Source organism: Sarcophilus harrisii, chromosome 2, assembly GCF_902635505.1.
Source record: "Sarcophilus harrisii chromosome 2, mSarHar1.11, whole genome shotgun sequence".
NCBI classification, from domain to species: domain Eukaryota; kingdom Metazoa; phylum Chordata; class Mammalia; order Dasyuromorphia; family Dasyuridae; genus Sarcophilus; species Sarcophilus harrisii.
This window is the reverse complement of record NC_045427.1, coordinates 233,670,070-233,697,622: the sequence shown is the minus strand read 5'-3', so window position 1 is coordinate 233,697,622 and position 27,553 is coordinate 233,670,070. Positions and strand designations below refer to the sequence as shown.

At 34.3% G+C, this 27,553-nt stretch overlaps 1 protein-coding gene across 3 annotated transcripts; it reads right to left on the bottom strand.

Moving 5' to 3' along the window:
• Window positions 1-9: 9 nt before the first annotated feature.
• Window positions 10-26,548, bottom strand: RAE1 (ribonucleic acid export 1). 3 transcript variants are annotated; one of them, XM_031951675.1, is made up of 12 exons: window positions 26,403-26,548; window positions 17,555-17,651; window positions 16,965-17,069; window positions 14,466-14,558; window positions 11,558-11,644; window positions 7,466-7,552; window positions 7,283-7,354; window positions 6,836-6,943; window positions 4,422-4,528; window positions 4,259-4,334; window positions 1,603-1,797; window positions 10-470 (listed from the first exon to the last, which is right to left on the bottom strand). In XM_031951675.1, exons 2-12 carry the CDS (start codon window positions 17,642-17,644, stop codon window positions 384-386), a joined length of 1,107 nt encoding a protein of 368 aa, XP_031807535.1. In that variant the 5' UTR covers window positions 17,645-17,651; window positions 26,403-26,548; the 3' UTR covers window positions 10-383. The 3 variants fall into 3 exon arrangements, with proteins under 3 accessions (XP_031807535.1, XP_031807536.1, XP_031807534.1); XM_031951676.1 differs by having other exon boundaries at window positions 26,506-26,542; XM_031951674.1 differs by lacking the exon at window positions 26,403-26,548 and adding an exon at window positions 24,621-24,853.
• Between the last annotated feature and the right edge of the window lie 1,005 nt (window positions 26,549-27,553).

The following is a 27,553-nucleotide window of genomic DNA, read 5'->3' as shown; positions in this document are numbered from 1 at the left end:
AAAAACAACTTTTTAGGCAATTTTGAAAATAGTTTATTACAAAATATGATACAGTCTTTATAGATTGTGTTTCAATCTCCCATAACTCACACACCTTGACGATTGTAAAATATCTATGCAAATGCCCATATAAATCTAAGCTGTACAGCAGTACTTTTAATCCTCTTAAATTTATAGAGCAGTTTGTCAGGCAGTATTACAGTGGAGTAGAAACAGCAAGTCACTTTGTGGACATCTGGCATTCTTGCAGGTAGCATGATTCAAATGGTTTTCTCCAGTGGATCTGAACAATGCAACAGTTGAGAATCCATCACATTTTAGTGATCAAAACCATACTGGGGTGAGGAAGAACAATCCAGCTCAACTTATGAGTTTTATATTTGTTACTTCTTATTTCTGGGCTTTAACTCTTCTGCTGCATTACGTAGAAAAATGTAATTTTTCTTTTGGGGATTATAAAATTCATGTCCCTAAAAGAGAGGAAAAAAAATTACATTTTGAGAACTCAATTCTTAAACAAGTGAGCATCCACTTTAATTTAGTAAGAATTCAAAAACAGCCCCAGAATATTAAATGAACAGCTCCCTTGCTGCCTTCTTTTCTAGATGGAAGTGTAATAAATACAAAGGACTGATCCAAAATTTCCAGAGTTAGAAAATATTCAAAACACTTTCAATTCCATCTTAATTTTTTTTGATATTATGTAAATAAAGTCAAACAATTACTAGTTTTATTTATCCAAGTAATAATATTACATTCATACCAGAATTTATAAACTAAGTTTTAAAAAACGTACACTGCTTATACCCCAAAGAGATATTAAAGAAGGGGAAGGGACCTGTATATGCCAAGATGTTTGTGGCAGCCCTTTTTGTAGTGGCCAGAAGCTGGAAAATGAATGGATGCCCATCAATTGGAGAATGGTTGGGTAAATTGTGGTATATGAATGTTATGGAATACTATTGTTCTGTATGAAATGACCAGCAGGATGAATACAGAGAGGATTGGTGAGACGTACATGAACCGATACTAAGTGAAATGAGTAGAACCAGGAGATCATTATGTACCTCAACAACGATACTGTATGAGGATGTATTCTGATGGAAATGGACTTCTTCGACAAAGAGAAGCTCTAACTCAGTTTCAATTGATCAAGGATGGACAGAAGCAGCTACACCCAAAGAAAGAACACTGGGAATTGAATTCAAACTGCTTGCATTTTTATTTTTCTTCCTGGGTTATTTATACCTTCTGAATCCAATTCTCCCTGTGCAACAAGAGAACTGTTCGATTCTTGCACACATATATTGTATCTAAGAACCTATTTAACATGTATAAAACTGCTTGCCATCTGGGGGAGGGGGTGGAAGGGAAAAATCAGAACAGAAGTGAGTGCAAGTAATAATGTTGTAAAAAATTACCCTGGCATGGGTTCTGTCAATAAAAAGTTATTCCAAAAAAAAAAAAAAAAAAAAAAGTAACCAAAAAAAATAAAATAAAATAAAATTGCATTTTCTTCAAAAAAAAAAAAAAAAAAAAAAAAAAAAAAAAAATACACTGAAAACAATCTTTCTTAGACAAAACTAGAATATGAATTCTTACCTTTGACCAATCATAGCTAGAAGCATATGCAAATATGTTTCCATTGTGATTGAAACAACAAGCGGAAATTGGCTGATCTAATTGTTCTGAAGTTTTTAGTTTTGTCCTTGCATCTTTGTCCCAAAAACTGAATCTACCATCAGATCCTACAGTTGCAAGGGTTCCATGAACAGGATGAAATGCTATCCCATTTACCTGCAAAAAATTGTACATATCATAAGAAAGAGAAGGTAGAACAATAGTGAATAGAGGTGTTTTGAATATGTTTTTCACATATTCTTAAGCTTAACTTGGAAAGACAAGGGGAAATGTTAAAATAAATATTTTTAAGTGTCTATTAGAAGACCATTATCATTCTAGTATTAGCCATCCTGGGATTAAAGTCAAAAATGAAATCATACCTGCTATGATGGAACTGAAGTATCCACATAAGTAAATAAAGACATGTACAAAATAAACACAAGGTAATTTCACTCCGGAGCAGTTGAGAGGTTCAGGAAAGGCCTCCTAAAAGAGGAGGTACTTGCTCTGAGCTATGGAAGAAGACTGGGATGAAGTATAAGGATGAAGTTTTGCAGGCAAAGGAAATACCTGAGCAAAGCCAAAGAAGAAATGCTGTGCCTAAGGAACAGTTAAGTAGGTCAGTATGCATGGAAGAGTATATGAAGGGAAGGTGAAATGGTGCAATAAACCTAGAAAAGTTAGCTATAGTCAGATTCTGAAAGGTTTTTTAAAATGACTAATAGTGAAGCTAGTGTTGCATCCTGAAGGCAAAAAGGAAATGTTTCTTAAGTAGTGAGCAGCATGATTAAAATTTGTGCCTTAGAAAAATCCATGTGGCAAATCACCTAGAGAAGGGAGAAGCTGGAAGTCAGAAAACTAATGAACAAGCTATTCTATTAGACCAGCTAGATGGTGGCTTAGGATGATGTTCATGGGAGTGGGAAGGAAAATACAGAGGTAAGAAAGAGATATTGTGGAGTAGAAGCAATAAGATTTAGGAACAGACTGGGTGTGACAAGGAAGGAAGATGAAAGAACAGAAAATCAACCGAAATTACAAACTTGGGTGAATGAAAAACTGGTGGTACCTCAATTTAAAAAATGCTTATTAAGTACTTGGTCCTATGTGTAGCCACCATGGATACAATTTAAAAAACAACAAAAAATAGGGCAGTTAAAGTGAAAAGTGGAGTACAGATAATGAACTCTATTCTGAACATGTTGAGTTTCAGATATCTAAAAGACATCCAGTCCTAAATGTCTGAGTATCCAAGTAATAATATTACATTCATACCAGAATTTATAAACTAAGTTTTAAAAAATGTATACCGAAAAACTTAATCTTTCTTAGACAAAATTAGAACATGAATTCTTACCTTTGACCAATCATTGCTAGAAGCATATGTGTTTGTTTTTTTGATAATGAGAAAATGGAGCTAAGTTCTGGGAATCACATACATGGAAAGATTATCTAAGTGGGTTCTGTTTAGGCACTAACAAGAGAAGAGATTCCAAGGCAGAGAAGAGGGTGGATGACCCAACAAAGTAGACTGAGAGCAATCTACTTGATAGAATAGTATCATGAAAATCTAGAGAGGATAAATATTCAAGAAGAGACAATGATAAAGGCTGCAGGGATGTCAGGAAGGGCAGAAATTGGGAAAAAACCAACAGATTTGTCAATTAGGACATCATTAATATTTCTGGAGAGAGCAGTTTCAGGTGAATGCTGAGAAAATGGAGGCTACAGATAACTCTGTGAAAGAGAGCTTGAAGATGATACTATCAAATGAAACTTTTTTAAGAACTGAGGAGACCTAAGTATGTTTTGAGCAGCAAGGAAAGAGCAAGCACATAAAGAGTAGAAAGAGGGTTAGTCTGCCAAAAGAAACAGGACATGAGCTCAACCAAGTGGAGGAGTTGGCTTCAACAAGAAAGACTGACTATCTCTTCCTCAGAAGTAAAGGAAAAGAGAATGACGCTGGCAAGGGTTTTTCAGATGTGGAGTAGAGAAAAAGAAGACTGGGAAGAAGAGAGAGCTCAAGGCAAATAACCTTTCATTTTCTCTATAGGGTATGAAATGAAGTTATTTCCTAACAGGAAAATAGAACGGCATGGGAAGCTTAAGAAAAGAAGGCATGTAATGACTGTTGAGGAGTGGGATACAGAGAAGATTAAAAAGACTGTCTCTTGGTAGTGAAGGCTCAGTTGAAATTAAGACAGTTAATTTACACTTGACCCAGCCAACACGGAGTTGCAATAGATGAATGGCTAAGAGTTATAGAAGCAAATCTACATCTATATGTAAGTTAATTGTGGAAAATAACAATTTCTATTGTCTAAGCATAAATGTAAAGTGTAATCAATATCTATAAAGCAGGCAGGAATGACAAATTACTCAGAGTGGCTTTTACTGACTAAAAAAATTTAAACATACATAAATGGGGAGGAAATCATTCTGTATATAACTATACTCTTATTAATAAAAAGAAAAAATAAACAAAAAATTATTCATTTTAAATACTGAAGAATTCAAGCAGTTGTAGTGTCCTTCAATAACACAGTGATTTTTATCTTATCTTAGGTATATGTGTACAGAAGTTGTAGTTTTTAGTTGTACTTTGAAAAAAATTATAGCCACTTTAAATACTCACTGCATAGATATCTTGAGGAGCTGAAGTATTAGTTCCATTAGAACGATGACATTTAAAGGTGAAGTTATCTTTGGCACTGAAAGAGAGTATTATTTTAATTTAAAAAAAAAAACTTTTTAAGAAACCTCAAAAAATTAATTGAAATTGATGCAATCATACTTACGGATTTGGTGGATTAATATAATGAATAGCAACTCTTCCTTCAATACTTCCCAGAGCAAAACCAGTAGGCTTATTCTGTTTGTCTTTAAAAATGGCAACACAGCGATGCTAAAGATATAAAGAATTAAATAAGATCAATTATTTAACTCTCCCTTAAATAATAAGATAAAAGCTAGTGAAAATTATATTTACTTTTGAATATGCATTACTGACATGGTTTTTATATAATTTACATTTCTCAACATATACCTGTTTTCTCCCAGACAGCCATCTCTTATAATAAAAAAAATTTTTAAAACAAAAAAAAGTTCAGCAAAACCAAATAACAGGATTTCATACTCATAGACCTTCACTTAAAGGAGCAAGATGCCTTGGCATATCTCCTCCCTGGGATCAACCTTGGCTTTCAAGTTTTGATTGGTTTTTCTTTCCATTTACATCACTATAATTATTGTGTATATTGTTCTTACTTTGTTTCAGCTAATCTTAAGTCTCTTCCATCTCCTCTGTACTCAGTTATTCTGAGAACACAGCCTTACCACATTATATTTACATTGTACAACGTTTTTATCCATTCTATTGAAAAATAGAATGTCTGAGAACCTAGGATTACATCCATGAAACAGGAGAACCAGTAGAAAGACTTCTCCTTTATTTCTAATGTTATTATTATCACCACAAAAAAAGTGCTGTGTATTTTGGTGTATATGGGGCCTTTCTTTTTTACTGCTGGCTTCTTTGGGATATTTTTCAAAATGACCTGTTATTTATGTTAACCTATAATAGGTTTATTGTATTTTAATAAATTTATGTCTTTTGACCAATTTTATCTACTAGGTAATCTAATTGGTGCTATATATTTGCATCTATTTCCTAAAAATTATGGATATCAAAACTTTCCTAATTGATATTTGATGCAAATATTTCTTTCTAATTATTCATGTAAATTAAAAAAAAAAACAAACTTTTTTTTCTTTTCTCATCCCCTTTATCTTAACTAGAAGACTAGTTAGTCTTCTTCATGCCTTTACTGTAAAAGGCATCTGATCTCATTCTAACTTTTTATGGACACATATTTAGATCACTTAATCATTTTAAGTTTACGATGGCAAATAGTTCAAGTTCTTCATTTAAATCTAATTTTTGCTGAGCTATTTTCTAGTTTTCTCAGCAGTTCTTATCAAAAAGCCCAAGCAATTTAAATTCTCAGATTTATCAAATGGGATGTTTTTGATTGCTGTGTTTCTTATCTAATTTATTTCCATTACATCAAATAGTGTTGATGGCTTTGCATATAATATGGCTTGATAATGCTATGCACCCCCTTCATTTATACCTTTTCTCATTATTTCCCTTGAGAGTCTAGGTAAGTTTTTTTTTTTTTTTTTTTTTTTTTTTAACTCCAATGTGATAGGTGATACAAGTATCAGTTTCTTGACAGCTGAATTAAATGAGGTTCAGAAAAATGATGTGACTTATTAATGGTCACTCAAACAACAGGACTCAAACTGGAGTTTTTTTCCAAGGACACAAGTGCTTATTTATACTATTGGATATATACTAAAGGAGTAACTTACCCCCTTTTTAATAACAACTTTAGGACTTAAAAGCTAAAAAGGTTGTCAGAGATCAATACAATCCAATTCCCTCATCGTAGGGATGAGGAAATCAATTCCCAGAGAAGCATATTGACCCTATACTATTTCATAAATCCAACTATATAGGCTTATTTTTTCTTTCATTTCTATGGTAGTATCCTTTCATGCGACAAACCAGTTAAGAGGAAACTATGGTCCAAAAAAAGACTTAAAAACTCTGAGAAATAAATATTTCTTCAATACTTTAATGATTCATCACTTTACTATTCTGGGTACTCCTTCCAGAAACATGAATTTCAATCCTAAAGGAGACTTTTTACATGTGAGTATCTCTATATTTAAGCAAACTGGTCCTCATACAAAAGACATATATTACCACGTTCAGAATGGTGGAATCTGTCAGACTTTATGCATTTCTAGCAGAATATTTGAGAACCTAGGACTGCACCCAGGCCATAGGAGATTATTTTTCTTCAAATATCAATCATAAAAATTGGGGAAAAAAAAAAAAGGACAAATAACTATATAAGGATCTAAACCATTTTATTTAATCATTGCAACACTCAGTTATTATCCTCTAATTCAAACAATAAAATCTTGGTTACCTAAAAAAAAAAAATTTTTTTTTCTAATACAGATTTATGTAATCATAATATGCTCAGATTGCATTACAATATTACATTATGTTCCTATATAATTTAAAACACTTAGATAAAATTTCTGTGGCCTTCCTTAGACAGAGATGTTCTCTACTATATTAAGCATAGCATCTTTCATATAAGAGATTGTAAGTATTCAATGATGTTTTGTTGCTTACCTGATGTTTAAGAGGAGATTCTATTCTCCTGAATTCAGAAGGCTGATTCTCTAATTGATAAACTATCAATCCTCTCTCAGCAGTAGCTACAGCTGCCATGGGGTAGACCTAAAGCCAGACATAAGGAAAAGATGAAAATTCATGGTCTAGGATCTGAACACACTCTCTTAAAAGTAATTTCCTTTAAAATGAAAAAGTATGTTTGCTATTCAGTCATAAAATTACAAATTTGGACACCATTATTATTTTTAGTGAGAATTTAATCATTCCATACTGGTAACATATTCTAGTATAACCTGAAGGGTAACATTTGGGAGAAGTTCTTGTACTTAAAATTAATGATCATTTACAGTGGCTCTACTTTACCATGATACAGTCTTCAAATTTATTATTAAATATTATGATTTGGATATTATTTAAGAAATTAGAAAGCATGAAATGGCTTACCACATCAGCACAGTAACATCTTTCAGGAAGCTGCAATGTCATCATAGGACTTGGTGACCGTGTGTCCCAAAACTAGATAAAATGAACAATGAGCCTTTGGTTAATCAGAGCAGATGGACCAATCATATGAATCTTGTTATGTCTATTAAACTGCAGGAACATTATCTCGCCAGTATATTATACCTTTAAAGTTTTATCCCAGCTTCCAGTCATCACACAGCTATAATTTGGTGCTTTGATCCAATGCACAGTTTTCACAGGGGCATCATGCTTTTCATAAAAAACAAAAAAAAATTAGAAGAGATAAGATTGATGTTGAATATAAAATATCCTCAAGATTCAGTGAAAAACTTTTTTAAGTGAACATTCAGTTAATGCTAATATAAAAAACAATGTCACACATTCAGGTTTTAGCAACCTCTTTTCCTATGCCCCACTGCCGCGCCCCCTCTCCCCATGATAATTTTCATGAAAACAGATAAAAGATTTAGAGCTAAAAGGAGGACTAGCTAACCTAAAGCCCTCATTCTACTAAGGAGGAAGCTGAGGCCTAGAAAGATGGATAGTATATAGCAGAACTGAGATCCAAATCCAAGTTTCTTCCTCAAATTCAATGCACTTTAGACTACTCTATGCTGCCACAATGGTGATCTCAAGGTTGTCACTGACTCTCATCTCATCTTTATAGTCTCTCCTTTAGAGATCTCAGCCATGCTGATGGTTTTAATCGCAATATCCTACAACCAGGTATCTGTTATCTGACTTTTCCCCAGAGCTCTAATCCTATAGCATCTTCACTTGGATATTTCAACAAAACCCCTAACTTCATTATCAATCTTCCTTCCTACCAAACTACCTTCAAATTGCTTTTCTATTAATGGCACCAGTGCTTTCCCAGTCACTCTGGGTCCATAATCTCTGAGTAATTTTTGATTCTTGTCATTCCCTCCAGGCTAGTCATTCCCACCAACTAAGCAATCACCACTCATAAGGTAAGCATTGTAGTGTAGCTGAATGAAGGAGAGCCTCCAGTGGATACACACCACCACCATCTGCTTTCAGACCTTGATGGAGACAACTAAGAATTCTGAGCCCAACAGGTTTTTGGGATAGCAATGCCCCCTATTCAGAGTGTCTGTAACTATCTCCTTGGGAAGCAAACCTTATGAAAATACAACCTGGTAACAACTTCTGAAGGAAAAAAATTTTTTTCTATTGAAGACTTAGAAAAGAAAGTTTCTGTCACTAAAGTCCCTGGCACCATTAATATTAAAAAAAGAGTATCATTTCATTAGTGGGATGACATCAAAGAAAAGACCATTTGCTTTGCTGCTGTAACTCAAAGGACCATGGGACTTTTCCATCTGACTTGCAGCTGAAACCTTCCACATGTTATAGTGTGTCCACCATTAAAATGTGAGTGCCCTGACAATAAGGTATTACTTTGCTACTCAAAAACCTTCACTAGCTCCAGCTTACAAAATGAAATATAAATACAAGATCCTGAATCAAGGCCTTCCAAAATGAAGTCCCAATCTACTTTTCTGGCATTTTATCATACTCCTCTCCTCCTCATAAGCTCTGTGTTCTGGACAAATTAGAACTTCCACATTCCCATTCAGGCTTCTTCTGCCTCAGTGCCTTTATTCATGCCATTATTATCATGAGAAGAGAGGGACAGATGAGCTGCTGGAGCAAGAAGGTAGCACTTGTTGCCAATAAAATTTTAAAAAGCACAAATCTTCAATTTTGTTAAATTCAACAAACATTTATTGAGGGTCCATTATTTGGAAGGGATTATGTAGGTGTTGCACATACCATAACAAAAACTAAATAGTTCCTACTCCTACAAAGTTTATAGTCTCTTCTAAAATTTCCTACAGGTGGCATATAAAAGCAAGAAGAGTCCAAGTTTCTGTACTATCTTTAATACTGTAGTTATGAGCCTAATTGTGTCATCAAGCAGGGAAGCACTTTGGACTCTTTGGGCAAAAATTCATTTTCTTTCATAATGTACTGTGATAAAATGTGATGTGACAGAAAGTGGCGTTTTAAAAAATACTTTGAATATCCTCCATTGTTTTCCCTGCTTCAAATCTCTTCCAATCCATTTTCCATAGTTGCTAAAGTGATTTTGCTAAATTCTAAGTCTAACCATACTATCTCTCTTGGTCAAAAAATTAAAATAGCTCCTTATTACCTCTAGAATGAAATATTTGGTATTTATTTGGCATGTAAATGTAATGATACTTATAACCAGTTTAGTATTTAAAGCTCTTTACAATGAACTTTCTCTTTCTTGCATTCTATATGTTATTCTTCCTTACACACTCTATGGTCCAACAACACTAACCTATTTGTTCCTCGCCACACCATGCTCTATCTCTAATCTCTGTGCCTTCACAATGGCAGTTCTCTATTCCTGAAATGTTTTCTCTCCTTACCTCCACTTCACAATCCTTAACTCTCAAGATTCTATTCACCTTCATCCAAAGTCCTTTCCTAGTTCCCCAAGATGCTAGTACCTTCCTCTTATCTTTTTTTTAAATAGCTTTTTATTGACAGAACATATGCTGGGTAAATTTTTACAACATTATCCCTTGCATTCATTTCTATTGCGACTTTTCCCTTCCCTTCCTCCACTCCCTGCCCTAGACAGCAAGCAATCTTATACATATTAAATATGTTATAGTATATCCTAGATACAATATATGTGTGCAAACCAAACAGTTCTCTTGTTGCACAGGAAGAATTGGATTCAGAAGGTAAAAATAACCCGGGAAGAAAAACAAAAATGCAAATAGTTTACACTCATTTCCCAGTGTCCTTTCTCTGGGTGTAGCTGCTTCTGTTCATCATTGATCAATTACCTTCCTCTTATCTTATATTTACTCTCTATGTACCCTGTATAAAACCACGTTTATGTTATGTACATGTAAAGACTTTGAGGGTTACCGTAGTTTTTACTTTTTCTCTGTATATTTAGACCTAACTACTGTTTGACAATAAGCTTAATAAATGCATGTTCATTGACTATGAACATCAAATTTAGCATTTTCATAATGGTGTGCATGTGTGTGTATGTAATGATATGAATACAGCCATCTACATCTATCTAAACATACACAAAAAGAGGAACATACATGACTTGAATAGAAGGTGGACTGGTTAGTGAGAGTGAGAGTCAACAGCTAACCAACTGAGTCCTGCAATGGTTACCCATGAGAAGTGAAAGCACCATAGGAAGGCTTCTGTCATACTGGTTATATCTTCCACAGAGGACTTACAAAGAATGAGAAAGGCCATCTAATATAACCCTCTCATTTTACAAAGAAGGAAATTCAGATCCACAAAAGATAATAAGTAACCTGGCCAAAGTCACACAGTTCTGCTAAGCCGTGTCAAGAAGTGAAACTGTATGTTCCAAACCCACCATTCTCAGGATTACTCTACTTTCCAAAGTATGGATAGACTTACAGTCTGCATAAGCAGAAGCAGCACTGCCAAAAAAAAAAAATCACAGGTAGGTTCAAATGTTTCTAGAACTGAATCTGAATACTGAGAATTAGCAAATTTAGTAGGATTGTATTTTCAAGAATAAAAAAAGGAAGAAGGTCTATCAATAACTTCATATATTTACTAGTAAGGATGAGACAAAAAACTTGCTCTAGACTACAGAACTTATGTAGAGTTCTGCATATAGACAAGTTTAAAAGCAACACCTTGCTTACAATTAAAATTTTCTTACAAAGCCAAGCCACCTAGGATTCAATTCTATTATTATATATACATCATCACTTAAAAAGGATTTAAAGTTAGTAATCTATAGTAAATAAGGCAAGGAACATTCTGTAACAAGTACCTATTATATTCTTAAATAACAGCATAAGCCAAACAGCATTTCAATGAAAACGAATACTACAGAACATTACCAAGATGCTTCATTTGAAAGAGTTTTAAATTTTTATTTAATTCAATTTTATTTTATGCTCAGATGTGCTTTCCTCTCCCTCCTTTCTCCTCCAACTTTAATGGCCTCCTCTCAAAGCAAGAAAAACAAAACCAGTTTTACACACACACACACACACACACACACAAAATGAAGCAAACCAAATTCCTGCATTGGTCATGTCTTATATCTCATTCTCCACCATCCTCCAAAAAAGCCTCAATATGCATTCTAAATACTTCACCTTTAAAGAGCTTTTATTTGATAAAACTACTTAAGGCTTTTGATCTTCCTTTTATTCTATATAGAGACTACATTTATGTTACCTGTGCAATCTGTATAGCCTGGTTGCTGTTGAGGTCCCACATTTTGGCAGTTTTATCACAAGATGCCGTAAATACTTTACTCCCATCCTAAAAAGAAAAAGACAAGGAAGTGATTATTTGTTATAACAAAAATAGTCAACAAAGTTAACAATTAACTTTACTTCAAAAAAAAAAATTCCAAATAAATTATCTATTTCAGAATTAAAATGCTGAAAAGAACATGACTGAAATTAGAGCAACAAAAATTTAGAACTGGAAAGGAAATAAGAGATCTTTAATTAATCCTTAATTAAACCTCATTTTGAAGATGAGGAAACTGAGGCCTAATTAGAATTTAAGACACTTGTTCAAAGTCACACAGTCATAAGGTAACAGAGCTAGGATTTAAACATATCTTCTGAATCAAAAATTAGCACTTTAATTATGTCACGTTTCATTCAATTTAATTATGACTGTCTTTCATTTTGCTTTCTATAAAGCAAATGTAGAAAATATCAATAAAACAGAATAAAATGCCAACTGAATTATAAAATATGAGTAAGTACTAACTTTAATTTAACATACCATTTTTGGTACTATAAATAAATTTATTAAACTTTTCTAACTTTTTTAAAAAACTTTTTAAACTCCCATAAATTAGCTCAGTTAAGTAGAGTACTATATTAGAAATAATAGCTACTTAAGACACCAAAATTTCAACAGAAATTTATCATCTCCATCTCCCCTTTTTAGTCCTGTATCTACAATTCTCCGTGTGTAAAACTTAACAATATCTCTCTCCTCCATATTTCATAAATTTATAAGGTTAATTGTATATATGTCCTTAGAGATTATCACAGGTAAAACAATCTTTCAAAGTGTTCTCTGAACATTATTATTTCTGGTTGCTTAGATCTAACTGCAAATACCATTAATTTTGTTGTCATCATTGAGAATGAGATGGTCAGCTATTCCTTTAAGTCTATAACTTTCAAAGTGAAGAACAACCTTCCATTCCTTGGGCAATCAATTACGGGACTGAGCAAGAGAATGAGTGAGAACCATTTGGAAAGGTGGTGAGGAAGGTTTGTTCTCCTTTCTCCATTAGCTCCCACCATCCATATGACAAATGGAAGGTTGTATGTATAATTTAGAAGAGAAGGGCACTTATCAATCTCATTGGTAAAATGAGGGGGAAGGGGCACCTGATCAATGAGCCTCTGAGACCTTTTCTAACTCCACATTCATGAATTTATGATTTCAACTATATTCCAGAGGATATTATCCAAGGACTTAATGGGCAAATATAGGTGCTTGATAACTTGATCATTTATATAATGCTCATATATTATGTACTAGATCCAAGATATCATAGAAGTTAAATTAATGCTATCTAGAATAAGTAAAATATAGTGTATTGACTTCTATAATTTATAAGATTACATTACCCTATATGTTGCTTTAGTTTATATTTTTCCAGACTATATTTTAGACTATATTTATACCCTAACAATCAACAATTCTCACACCACCTCCATACTAACATATATTGGTATTACTATAGCCAAACTAAAGTACCTTCTGTCCTTTGCATAGATCTAGTATTCTTAGGTATGGTATCCTTTAGCTTTTAAAATTCCACTCATCTCTTGTTATTCAGCTCATATCACATCTAATTAAAAAACCTCTGGGGATTTCCAATCAGAAATTATCTTTCCTTACATTGACTTCTGACAGAATTTTGTACTTTATTTTCTTAGTTTATTGTTTGAGAGGCAGTAAAAGAACTGGTCTGGGATTTAAGAAGAACTGGATTAAATCCTACTTCTAATACATAATGATTTTGTAATCTGGTAAAGTCACAACCTCCAAGAGTCCCATAAAACTCTTAGTTATAACATTGCAGAATAGTTGCTGATGTATATTACTAAAGGGATTTTCCCCAACAGGATGTCCCGATATTAATGAAATTAGAGATCATGTCCCCTGAAAAAGTTATATTCAGCACAAGAATCATTGTATGATATTGGATATCCCTGCTAAATTATACAACTCCACAAGGGCAGAAATCATGTCTTAATTTTCTTTTTATCTTTCAACACTTAATAAAAAAAATTTTTTTTCACACAGAATGTGTAGAATAAAATGGAATAAAGTTAATTATTTACACATATGAAAAAGAAATTTTTAGAATAGGTTATTCTGCTAATTTCCCATTTTACATATGGAAACTGAGACAGGGAGCAACAGTGACTTAGAAAAGGCTATATTGTTTATTAATGCTCTATTTTGGACTGTCATCCAGATTTTCAAAATTTTAGTCCACATGAGTCATATCTATATGATTTTAAAGTATAAAAATAGCATTTTCAAACATGAAAGCATGTTGATTAAATTATGATTTTTTCTGAACAATTGGGCTCATCTTTAAAAATTCAACTGTCATTTTAATATGTATTATATTAAAATACACCTAGAAATTAAGAAGAGAATTTCATAAAATGAATACTTAAAAATGGTATTTAAAACAATTGCTACGTCAAGGAAAAAATGTATTCTGAGCAGTATAAATTTTAAAAGAAAAAAAATCTACCTAGATACTTTTAGACTGAAAAGCTTGTACACTAAGCACGTTTTTTTTTTTTTTTTGTTTGTTTTTTTTTAACAAAAAGTACATCTTTTACTTTAGGAGGTATGTATTATAAAGAAAAAGCTCTTTGCCTCTTAGATCAAAGAAGTATCAATAACATATTGTCAAATTTAAGAAAACTCCAAACTAAATCTATACCGAGAAATAGGGAATTCCTTGGATGTGTAATGAAGAAAGAAGGAAAGGAGCCTCTTGAAATTTATCCATTTTGAGTAATAGATTGTGGATAAAAGTCTACTTCTACTCTTATGAAAGTAGCAGAAATTAATAGAAACATACATCGCTCCAACAGACATCAAGTACGGGTCCTGTGTGCATTTGCTGGGCTTTTGGAATAGTTTGTCCATTATCTTGAACTTCCCAACATCGAACCTGTATTAAAAATAATTAATATCACCAGAACAATTCACATTACATTCAACTACATTTGATAATGAATAAGATAGTATTACTACTATTTCCCCCACCAAAAGCAAGGGACTTACAAAAATGATGAAAAGGACATCAATAATAATGGACCCATAGCCTACTTTTTCATCTCTAAAAATCATTATGGTAATGATCTATATTTTTAAGCTTTGTTCCAAAGAAGAGATTTTTAAAAAGGTACCTCCCTTACCTCTTTGCAAAGGTGAGACTATATTTATACCTGCATATGTTACTAGTTTAAGTTGATATATCACTTTGATTCAATTGGAGGTTGTTGGGGGGAGAGGAGAAGGCAATAGGAGTTAAGTGACTTGCCTAGGATCACAAAGCTAATGAGTGTCAGGTTGTCAGGGAGAAAGGAGAGAGAAGTTTGGAACCAATTGATGTAAAAATAAAAGATTTCAATCATTTTTTGAAAAATGACCTAAATATGCATTGATTGGAATCCTTGATAAAAAATATAAAACAGGCATGTTTTTCTAAATGATTTTCTAGAGTAAGCCACATCTTCATAGTCACACAATTGACTAGAAGGAGAGAATACAATATCCTGCTTTTTTTTTTATTGTCAATTATAAAAAAGCATTTGACTACATAAAGCAATATTCTCAAAGACTATCCATTAACAAAGTGTCCCTAGAACATACAGTATTCTTCGGGGCAACTAGAAAAATATATTTAATGATCTTTTGATTATTAATAGCTATCAAGGCAGAACACAGTCATATGCATTCTTGCTCACCAAAAAGTCAGAGAGGATGCTCTATACAGAATCCAAACAGAAGGGGGATTTTCCATAGATGGTAAGGTCTTCCAGATGCTGTATGTAGATAACAGTGATGACTGCATCAAATTCCAGAATACTATAGAATCTCCTCAATGAGATCCATTATCACTCAAAAGAGATAAGCCTAACAAGCCACACAGAAAAAGCCAAAATGATAAAGAATGCCTATTGTCCAGATTGACATTTAGTTAGATGGGCAATCCAATGAGTTAATCCATTAGTGCACATAACTGGGGTAGAAACTGCAAATGGACAATTAGGTCTAAAACTGGGTAAGAGAGCAAGCTGGACTACCTTTGGGAAATTGCATGCTACTTATATTTCCAAATTGATAGTTTTTCAGTGATGCTGATATAGCTGCAAGCCATTAAACATCAGAATCCCTGAAGAATCAAAATTAGTTTTAAGTAAGCAAAAGAGCAACGGCAATTCACATGGTTAAGGGTAAGTAGGCAGTGCAAATTGCCAATGATGACTGAGACCCACAGTGGTGTTCAAGATTTCATTCAGAAAATATTTACTGAAAAAAGGAGGCAGGTGATCATATAGCAAGGATGAAGACTGGTGCCCACGGAATGTTAAAAAGCCTAAGTTAAGATATTTTGACAATGGCTAGATTTTTGATGGAAGATTTATGGGAGGACAAGGAAAAGAATCATATAAAATCAGAAGGCATGGGTAGGTTGCAATTTGTACTCTTTAAGGCATCAAGAAAATCACTGATCCACTGAAGCATTTAAGAATTAATAATATATAATTTAACTATATCTGGACTGAAAAAACAAACTTAAAGACACAATTTTTAAAATATAGAAGGTTAAAAGGAAAAAGGTTTATATAAATAATAGATATAATGGCTTATAGAGAAGACTAATAAGCTATTTTTTTTTATCCTTAAATGCACAACTATACTCTGAGATACTTTATTGATTTCTGGAAAAATGCAGCAGTGCATCATTTATCCAAGGACATAAGAGGAATCCGGTCCACAGTGGAAAATTTTATTCTTCTCAGAATTCTTTGTACCCTGATTAAGTACAATAAATGTGCTCATCATGTTACTGGTGTATTTGTAATTGAAAACATCTTACAACAGATGGTTGGAAACTATCCATTTGGAGGAGTACAAAATAGGGAGTTTAGTTCTCTGTGTACTAAATCTGATAATTTCAAATTCAAACAATGGAATATACACAACACAGTTTAAGAATGAAAATCTCTCTCTTTATGCATATATGTATGTACTATGTATATATATACACATATATCTCAGTATCAAAATGGTTTGAAGGATATAGATATAAAGTTGCATATGATTGTAATTTTATCCTGCTAATAAGCAGATAACATCCTATTATGTGATTGGTTTACAGATTCAAAATAAGTCAAAGACTCTGCATAAAGATTTCTCTCTTTGCTTATTAAGTACTGTTTTATCAATTACAGCATAAATGCCATGCTAATATGCCAAGTACTGCCAAAACCAAAACTTAGTTAATTATAATGATTCACATAAAAAAGAAGTTAGTCATTTATCTAACTTTTGTTTAGATAACACTTACATCATTAGCCCAGGATCCTGCAATAAGAAAGTTCCCTGGCAAGGTAGGTGGGCTAAAAGAAAGACATCCAATACTGTCATCAGGAGAAGATGTAACTTCAATATCCTGTAAAGAGAATTTGTGAATATTATGTTAAAGCTAATCTTAAAGACCAAATGTCATATATAAGGCTCTCTCCCCTCCAAAATTCTCTTGTATTTGATCTATAAATCATTTTGAATAAAATTATGTATACATGTTGTCTAATTTGATAAGTCATAAGCTCCCTAAGATCAGGAGCTGTTAATTTTTGTCTCCATAATTCAAGTAAATGCCTTGCACACAGAAGGGGCTTCATTATTGTATATGGATTTTGTCAATTTAACCAAGCTTTTTCCCCATGTCCCTAACTTTCAGTGATCCCCTGGCTGAAATACTACACAAGTGTTAATTTAATTTCTTCTGTAAAAGATATGACTATCTTCACTTGCTTTAAGTATGATTTACAGTATTGCTTTACACGACAGTGAAATTGTAGTATATCCTCTCTCATAACCCAAATTCCTATTTTCTTCAATGTGGATGCCAATTACAGGAAGAGGCCATATTACCTTCATAGGATTGTGATTATCTGTTGTTGTGCTACCAAACATGCTTGTTCCAGTAGTTCCAAAACCTGAGGTTGTTCCAAATAAGCTCATTTTGGTCCTGAAAAAAAAAAAATAGAAATAATTCATGACAAGCTTTTTCTTAGTATTAAATACCTTTGAGAGGCAAATAAGGTGAAATTGCATATCTATTTAAAGTATTTCATCGTGATCTATTCTGTGTTATAGTCATTTGCATCTGTGCTGTACCCATCTAGTGGAGAAGAGGAGGAAGCCTTACCTTACCTTCCTATCTCTGAATACTATACTCTGGACAGGAATAGCATTTACACTGAATGAAGGAGGAAAGAGTAGGTTCCCCCCCCCCCAGATAACAGCAGTATTCTCTTTATGAAAGTTATCTTTATGATTCTCTTTATGAAAGTTATAAAGGATCGTTCAATTTAAGTAATCTATTTGTTTTAAAGTTTTTAAATTTATAATTTAAAGTAACAATTAAGTGTCAACAAAAAACAAACATATAAGATAAAGTGCAAAATCTTATTTAAATTCCCCAGCCTTTAACAAGGCAACACACAAAATAGTCAACACACAACAAACAAGTATTTTTGGCTTGTTTATATTCTCTTCTAGGAATGTCCAAAAATTCTACCACTTTTAATGATGTTTGTCATCTTTAGTGGAGACTGGGGGAAAAAAAAGAAAATAAAGATATACATATATAGTTGTAATTAGCAAATCATAGTTCTGATAGTGATGATTTCCCTCCAAATCACCTCATATACATTATTTCTATAGTTGCTTGTTTCATTAAAAAAAATACTTCGATACTCTATTATATTAAAATACCATAATTTATTCAGTCATTCTCAAAGTATTGGAAATACATGCTTTTTTCTGCTATTAAATAGCAACTATTCATATTTTTAAAAATAAGCCTCTTTTTCTTTTTAATGATGATTTTAAGATAGTATGCTTAAAGTACAATTATTGGATCAAGATGTATGAATATTAATAAATATTGCCATTTGGTTCTCCAAAATGTTAATATTAATTGTTCATTATTAATAGCTGGATAAGCCAAGTCAACAATAAAAATGATAATACTATTTCTAAAATTAATTTTACTTATTCAATGTCATACTTTATATTGCTAGGGGGGAAAATCATCTAAAGAAAGTCAAGAATCTCAAGGGAAATGATGAAAAAAAAAGTAGGAAGAGACCTTACAATACTAGATTTCAAAGTACAGTACAAAACTGTAATCATCTAGATAACACAGCTAAGAAATAAAAAGGCTGATCTGTGGAACAGATTAAGCACACAACATAATTTTACTGATTACAACATAAATCAACCAATTATAGCATTATCTGAGAAAATATAGAGAAAACTTGGAAAGCAGTTTTGCAGAAACTAGGTAGAGACCAATATCTATTTCAGTTTTTTTCAAAATAAACTTTAAGTGGATAACTTAGCCCTAAAAGATGACATCATAAATTAGAAGAACAAGAAAAGAAATTATCTTTCAGATCTAAGGATATGGGAAGAGTTTAAGACCAAACAAGGAAATTATAAGAAATAAAATGCACTTTTAAAATAAAAATTTGAATATTTTATAGAAAGATAATATAAGCTAAAATTAGAAATACAAAAGATAGCTGGAAAATTTTTCTTTAATATGGATCTCATTTCTAAGATATGGAAGTGATCCAAAAAGAGCCATACCCTAACCCTAAAAAAAAAAAAAAAAAAAAAAAAAAAAAAAAAAAAAAAAAAAAAAAAAAAAAAAGGTCAAAAGATATGTTCAGGCTTACTTTTCTAGAAGGAAATCCAATTTATGAATGCCACATGGAAAAATCTCCAAATCTTTAATAATCACAGAGATGCAACTAAAAGCAAATCTGAGGTTCCACCTCTCACATTCATAAGATTGGCAAAACTGACAAAAAAGAAATGACAATGTTGGAGAACAAGCAGGAAGCAGGCAATGCACTACTGATGGAGCTGTTAATTGTTCTAACCACTGTGTAAAGCAATTTGGAACCATGCTCAAAAAAATCAATAAACTACTCCATGGGAGTATGGCCCAAAGACATTTAAAAAAGGGAGAAAAGACCCATATGTACAAAAATTTTATAGTATGTCTTTTTGTGGCAGCAGCGAATTGGAAACTACAAAGGTACTGAAAATACAGTACATCCATATCGATATAAGAAATAATAAAGGGAAAAAAATAAGGGAGGATGGTTTTAGGGAAAACTAGAAAGACATTATAATCTAAAGTAGAATGAAGTGAGCAGAACCAGGAGAACAATTTATATAATATAGTGAAGACAAACAACTTCAAGAAATCTAATTAACACCCAACCATTTCAGAGAATCCATGATGAACCCAAGTGTCTCTACAGACCCTAGAATCAAATATCAACTATTCCTTTAGCTTTAGAATCCTTTCACAAGCTGATCCCAACCTATCCCTCCAGGCTCTTTATATATTACACTCCCTCCCGCTGCTGGATCCATCCAAATTGGCCTCCTCTGTTCCTCAGAGAATACTCTTGACTCTATGCCTTTTCCCTGGCCATCTCCTGGGCCTCCAACATATGTCCTTCCCATCTCTGCCTCCTGGAATCCCTCTCTTCCTTCAAGATGCAACTCAAGAACTACCTGACCTCACAAAATGCTAGTGTCCTCCTAATACCATGTATTTTAAATTTTTTTTATTTTTATTTTGTTGTTTTGTCCACAATATCTTTGTTAGTAGAATTGTTTTCATTATATTTGTATCTTTAGAGCCTAGAGGTGCCTGGAACAAGAAACTGATTAACCAATACTTCTAGCTTTTAAATAACTGATTGGTAGGAAGTGGATATGAGATTTCATTGGAATAGAAAACCCCCAGGTAAGCCCTCTTACAAGCCAGATTAGCAAAATTTTCTGAAATTAATAGTCTTAGAACCTAGAGGCCTTTGAGAGATTAAGTGACTTATTGATCAGAATCACAGTCTTTATGAATCATAAGAACAGACTTGAACTGAAGTCTTCTGACATCAGCTTTTTCTCTTAGAAGCCACACTGCTTGCAATAATAGTAAAAAACAAACAAAACACAAATTTACACTACAAATAACTATTTTCAACCATTAGAAAATAGTTGATATAGAGCAATGCAATAAAATAATATTGTATTGTAAAAAATGACAAATATAGATACAAAGAAATATTGAAATTAAGTAACTCAAAGTAAAAATACTAGACTTAGAGCAATATACATATTAATTATAACTTCATGAAAATAAATGTCACAAATGCAGAGATGAAAAAGTTAAAGGAGACAAAAAATATGAATTATTACTATCTGGCTAAGTTATTTTTTTTCTTTTCCCTCTTTAAAAAATAAAAATGTAAATAGTTTTGATTTTATGATTTAATTTTAAGTTCATTTCTATAGCCTTTTTGTATGTTGAATGTTGAGATGACAATAAATTATTTAAATTAACAAGAGTAGGTTTGATGGAATTTTCAGAAACAATAAAAATCTATTCTTTCTATATAATTAAGGCAAAAATGAATTTTTTCCAGAAATAACATATATAGTTAGATTGCATCACACAATTTAAAACAGTATTTTAAACTAAATAGTTGTTTCATACAGGCAAATTTTGAGGCCGAAAGTCCTTTCAGGGCAAAAAAAATCATCCATTACATCAACTTTTATCTTCCTCTCATAGCAACTAGGACAGAGTTGGGCCCACAAGGGAAACCAACTTTCCCAGAGGCAGTATTGAATAATGAAAAGTGCAATGGATTAAATCAGAAGATTAAGCATCCATTCCCAAATCTAACACTGGTCCTATAACTATGGTAAGTCACATTATCTCTTTCTTTCAGTCTTAGATTTCACTTCTGTATGATGGAAATAATTCCTGCCTTATTTCAGAGTTGTTATGAAAAAGTACTTTTACAAAGTACTGCAAAAATGTGATCTTTCCTTACAGGAGTGTCAAAGTTGTAGGGACCTTAAGATTATCAAATCCAAATTTTAAGGGGCAAGAAATCGATGCTTTGAAAAAGAAAAAGAATTGTTCAAATTCTTACAGTGAACAGAGTGAAGACCTAGGACTCCTGACTCATTTCAGTTCATTTTCCATTACACATAATGTTATTTTCTCTTACAGAAACCCTGTAATGGTTTAAGTTCTCTGTCAAGTAGTAGAGGTGGGCCAAGCCCAGGGTTTGGTTCTAAACTTCCAGTTCAACCTTCTCTCATACAACTTCCTTTTATATATCCAACACTTCTTGTTAGCTGGATTATTCTATTTTTTCTTACCATGCCCTCAGTCTTCATGTTTTGTTTACATCATCCCTAATAGATGGATCACTTTTACTCTTCCTCCACTCTCTGTCCTCCCCCAACTCTAGCTCTTAAAGTCTTCCTTTCAAAGCCCAACTCAAGTGCCACTTTATCTAAGAAACCATCCTTGAAGCCAACAAACCCCACATCAAGTGAAAATGATCATTCTACTCAAACTTCTCTCCTTGGTACTTACTTCCTCTTTAATACAAATAATAGTTATTTTAAGCACCTGTTTTGTCCAAGGTATTGTCCTAGATACAGGAGATAAAAAAAATGAAAAGAAATAGTCTCCGGCCCAGAGTCTGCTAGGGTGTAGGGAACAAGAACACTAACATGAATGCTATAAAAAACAATACCTTATAATAATAGGTAACATTTATATAGAACTTACTACCTTACTACCTATCAGACACTGTTTTAAGCACTTTACAATTATTATTTTATTTGATCCTCCCAACAATTCTGGAAGGTAGGCATTATTATTATCCCCATTTTACAGATGAGTAAACTGAGGCAAACAGCAGCTTAGTGACTTGCTCATACAGTGTTTGAAGAAGTAATGGAGCAAAGAAGAGGCACAGATAATTATCTAGCAAAATCTGGAGGAAAGACTGCTTTCAGCTGGAGTGGAAAGGAAGAGATCTGAGAAGGCTTCATGGAGAAGCTGTCTTAGCACATGAACTACTTTAAGAATTTCAACAGGCAAAGATGAGGACAGCCTGAAGAATAGTTTGCACAAATGGGGGAGAGGGTAAGAGAAGATCAGGAATATCTAGTAATGCAAATTGACTAAAGATAAAAAAAAAAAAAAAAAAAAAAATGACATGTGGAGCACTTTGCAAATCTTAAAGGGCTATACAAATGCTGGTGCAGCTAGCTGGCACAGCAGATAAGAATACCTGGTATCAAGGTGTGAAGAAGATACCTTCCCGAGTTCAAATTTGGCCCTAGACACTTATTAGTTGTGATATTCTGGCTAAGTCACTTCATTTCAACTATAAAATGGGCTGGAGAAGGAAATGGCAAACTACCCTTGTGTCACAAGGGACAAAAAACAATGACATAGGTAGGTAGGAGCCTGAAAGTGAGAGGCTTTAAATACTAGGGTGAGATTTTATTTTATCTGAGTGGCAAAAGGGGGCACTGAAAGTTTTTTAAAAAGGGTGGAGGAAGGTATGTAACATAGAACAGGTATGTAATGTGACAGGTAAAGTGCTAGACTCGAAGTCAAGAAGACAGAGGCTCCAATTCAGACCGTCATTGGATGGATGGGCAAGCCACCTATCTGAATATCTGAACGCCCTCTGTAAAAAAGGGATTAATCATATCGTAGCCTATATTTTTCAAAATTATTTCGAGGACTACATGAGAGATAAAGAACAACTTTGGAAGCCTTAAGAGACTAGGCAAATGTCAGCTATTCTGACGAGAAACAATCTGAAGTCAGGTCAGAGCGGAGTTCTGGAGCGTAGAGGATGTGGACAATGACAGTAGCTGCTCCTGTTCCAAGTGTTTCCCTCCTGTTTGAAGGGAGCCTCATTGGGAGGAGGGCCTGTGTAGCACAAAGAACACTCACATCTGGCTTCTGGCTTCTACCCTGAACATTAACTCTGTAACAGTGGAGGAGTCATTCGAGCCTCATTCATTTGCACAAAGAAGCTACCCGTCCTTTTCAGACCTCATAAAGCGCCTGAGAAATGTCAGTGATAGTTACTTTCTATTGGTACATATGGTCTACAGTACTAGCATAAGACTTTGTAAAGAATTGATTCTTCCTAAGAAATGGCAGCTCTGACAATGTATGGAACCAAAAATGTGGGGTCGGAAGAAATTTGTAACTGCTCCTTACTTTGGATTCTTAAAAAAAAAAAAAAAAAAAAAAAAAAAAAGGTTAAGTTTCAAGTGCGAGACTGGGGGCAAGGATGACGACTCCCCTGCAAACTACTTCTCCTGGGTTTGGTTGTATTACTTCCCCCATCATCTCTTACCCCCACCTGGAAGGCTCCTTGGGGAGGACAGCAAAGACCCTTCTCTTAAAGTCCGTTTAAGTGAGAAAGCACCAGGGGCGAAGATCCCAGACACTAGTCGGGTGGCCCAGGGAAAGTCCTGTTTGCCTCAGTTTCCTCATCTGTAAGGATAGCGCCCACTTCCCAGGATCACAGTGAGGAGCGGAGGGGAAAACCCCTTCCAAGGCTCTGGCACCGAGTGAGCACCATGGAAGCGTCAGTATCATTATTAATTCTCATAAGCCCAGGAAAAAGAACCCGGAAGGGGGGGAGGATCCGGTTCGAACCCGCCGCCGGTCTTTCTCAGCCATGACTGAGGGACCCTCTCTTCCCCTCTTTGGGCCCCGGTTTTCGTCTTTGCAAAACGGGGCCAGTCCCGCGGGCGGGGACGCGGTTAGTGAAGCCCTTAGGAAGTTCTCGGAGTGAGCCAGGAGCTTCAGGGAGGAGGGCCCGGGACAACAGGGGCCCGCCGGGGCAGAGTGTGGGGCGGGAAAGCCAAGGTGTGGCACAGCGAGGGCTGGGGGAGCTGAGGCGCGGCACCGCGAGGGGCGGGAGCGTGCGCTCCCGGCATAAGCAGGAGAACGGGGCGCGTAGGAGGAGGGGAGGAGGAGGGGGCTCCCAGGCCGCGAGACCCTCGGCCACGGGCCGTTTCCTCCACGCCGGGCTGAGGGAAGTCCCCTCCGAGGGCGCCGCGTGAGGCCTACCTGAGAGCTGGGGCCACGCCCAGGCAGCAGGAAGAACTAAGAGAATTTCGCCCCGCGCCTGACGCGAAGGAAGCGGGAGGAAAGAAGCCGAGACCAAGGCTAGGTGCTAGGATTCTCCACCGTCCGGGAGGCCTCCAAAACTACGGGGCTGCCCCAGAACCGTTGAGCACGCATGCGCGTCGGAAGCCGAGCGCCTCATTCCCGGAAAGAGGGAGAAGGCGGGAGAGAAAAGGGGATAGGCTGCCTTCGCACATGCGCAAAAGCCCCGCCGAAGGTAAACGGAAGCTTCGGTTCCTGGCATGCTTGGCCGTCAGAAGGGGTACCCAGATGTCAGGAGAAACATCTCAAGTAAAGACGATGCAACATTCCCTGACAAAAGGATGTTAGTTAGATGTCTTGCTGCAGGGCGGCGTGGGGGAAAAGCGTCTGGCCGCGGAATCAGAGGGAAAGCCCTGCCTCTTGTCCCCAATCTCCGCGGGGCGCCGGGAAAAAGTGACAGGCTTTTAGGGCTACATTAGCATTGCCAGCGTTTTCCCCATCACTTTTTCGTCTGGACCGCCGACTGAACAATAAATAACGCCCGAATTTGGAGCGTTTACTGATTTCTGAGGGGTGGATGCTCACGTTGAAAATTTAACAATCTAATCGGGATCCTTTTTGAGCTGACTTTAAAAATTTGTAGAATCTATCCCAAAATAATATTTTCTAATGTGTACACACACACACACACGATTAAGGAAAAAAAAGATTATATTTAAATATAGCTGTCACTATTTTAAAAAACAGCTATATTTAAGAGACCCCGTTTTAAGACCAAGCTGGTACCTGTTTGCATTGGTAGAGAGAGTTTCCCCAATATGAGTTCCCTGAGGTTAAAAACAAACAAACAATAAACAAAAAAACTTAAAAGAAAAATACTGTACATATATTGTATTTAACTTATACTCTAACATATTTAACATGTATTGGTCAACCTGCCATCTGGGGGAGGGGGAGGGAAGAAGGAAGGGGAGGAAGGAGGGGAAAAATTGGAACAAAAGGTTTTACAATTGTCAATGCTGAAAAATTACCCATGCATATATCTTATAAATAAAAAGCTATAATAAAAAAAGAAAGAAAAATACTGTTCCGATTTATCTTTAAGGCCCTCCACTGCTCAGGAAATTACATTCTGAAATCTGAACTTACTTTATCATCATCATCATCATCATCATTATTATTTTGCTTGTCAGCTGACCCTTGTAGCAGTTTTCCTTTCAGAAAAAAATTGTTTTTAAATAATTGAAATAAATGATAAATTTTGTTTATAGGTTAGTGAAAATAAACATCTAAATTCATTCTTTGCCTCCTTTGAACTCAAATTCATGGACTCCGAAGTCTGTCCAAGAGCCAGTTCCTTACCTTTAGGATAAAATACAAACCAACCTCTCTGTACTTGGAATTTAAAGACCTTCATAAATTTAGTTTCAAACTGCTTTTCCAGGCTTGTTCCACATTATTGTCTATTCGTGGTACATTCCTTCCAAATTTTCCAGAACTTCCATCTCCATATCTTTCTTTGCAAAATCAGGTTTCCCCTACCTGGCATGAGTAGTCTCTCCTCAAAGAACCCCTAACTTCTTTCAAATATCTGCTCAAGTGCTGCCTTTTAAAAGAAATTTATTCTCATTTGATAGTGCTCTCCAAGAAATTTTGTATTTAACTTTCTATGTACACATTTTTTTTTCCTTCAAATAATCTCCTTATAATAGATTGCTGTTTTTGTCTTTATACCCCCAGTACCTTGCATAGTTCCTGGCACTTAGCAGATGTTTTAAAAATGCTTGTTAAAATAAATGGAATTGAATTGACTTTTTAAAAAAAAATCAAAATTTTGCCTATAGACCTTTACTGATTCATCTCCTCCAGTAAGCTTTTCCTGATTACAGCCTACCACTTTGGTAATACTACTTTATGTTTCTGACACTGGTATGCCATCATAATTACTGTGTAAATGGAATCATAATGCATTACAGCTGGAATTGTTCAGGTGCTTCCTTGAAGCACTGACTGGATTGCTAACAGAAAAAGCTATTTTTACCCTTAACTATTTAATACCAAACTCCTAATATGTAATAACCTTTGTTTATACATTGATTACATTTTCCAAAGTGCTTTTTTTCCACAGCAGCCTTGTGATATAGAAAATGGAACTATTCATATCTTCTTTTTATGGTAAAGGAGCCTTAGAGTTAAATAGCTTCATAGTTACATATATTACATTATCTTGGACCCATGAGCTAAATTACTCAATGTAAATGTTTATTTAGTTTTAAATAATGAAACATAATTTGTATAACAAGGTCTATTTTATCCAGGGAAATTTGATTATTAAATATAAGAAACAAAGCTGTTTTTAAAATATGACTTCATCTGATATTGGTCCCAAAGCACAGTTTTGTTTGTTTGTTTGTTTATTTGTTTTGGCAAACTGACTTTTTTGCTGTCCAGAAGTTTTTTTTTATTTATATTTTGCACAGCACTTATATGGATAGTATAGCTCTTGCTCAAGAATAAAAAGGAAGATGGAAAGCTACCAACTTGTGGTAATTGCCTATATCTATTGATTTTCCTGCTGGCTTAATATAATGGGATTTAATAGGAAGAAATCAAGTTTATCTTTGTTTAAGAACTTTTATGTCTCTATGGGCCATTTTAATTTACATGGATATTTGACATTTAACCATTTTGTGGAAAGCAGTTTAGATTTTGTTTCTGTATTAATATATCTTGTAATTATCTTGGTGTTAATTTATTAATTTTTATATCTTAAAAAACCTTGGATGTAAGAATGCTCAAAAACTTTAAAAACAGGTTTCTTAATTTCTAGTCCATAAATTTATTTTATTAAAAAAAGTTTGATAACTGTATTTCCATATAATTGATTTTCTTTG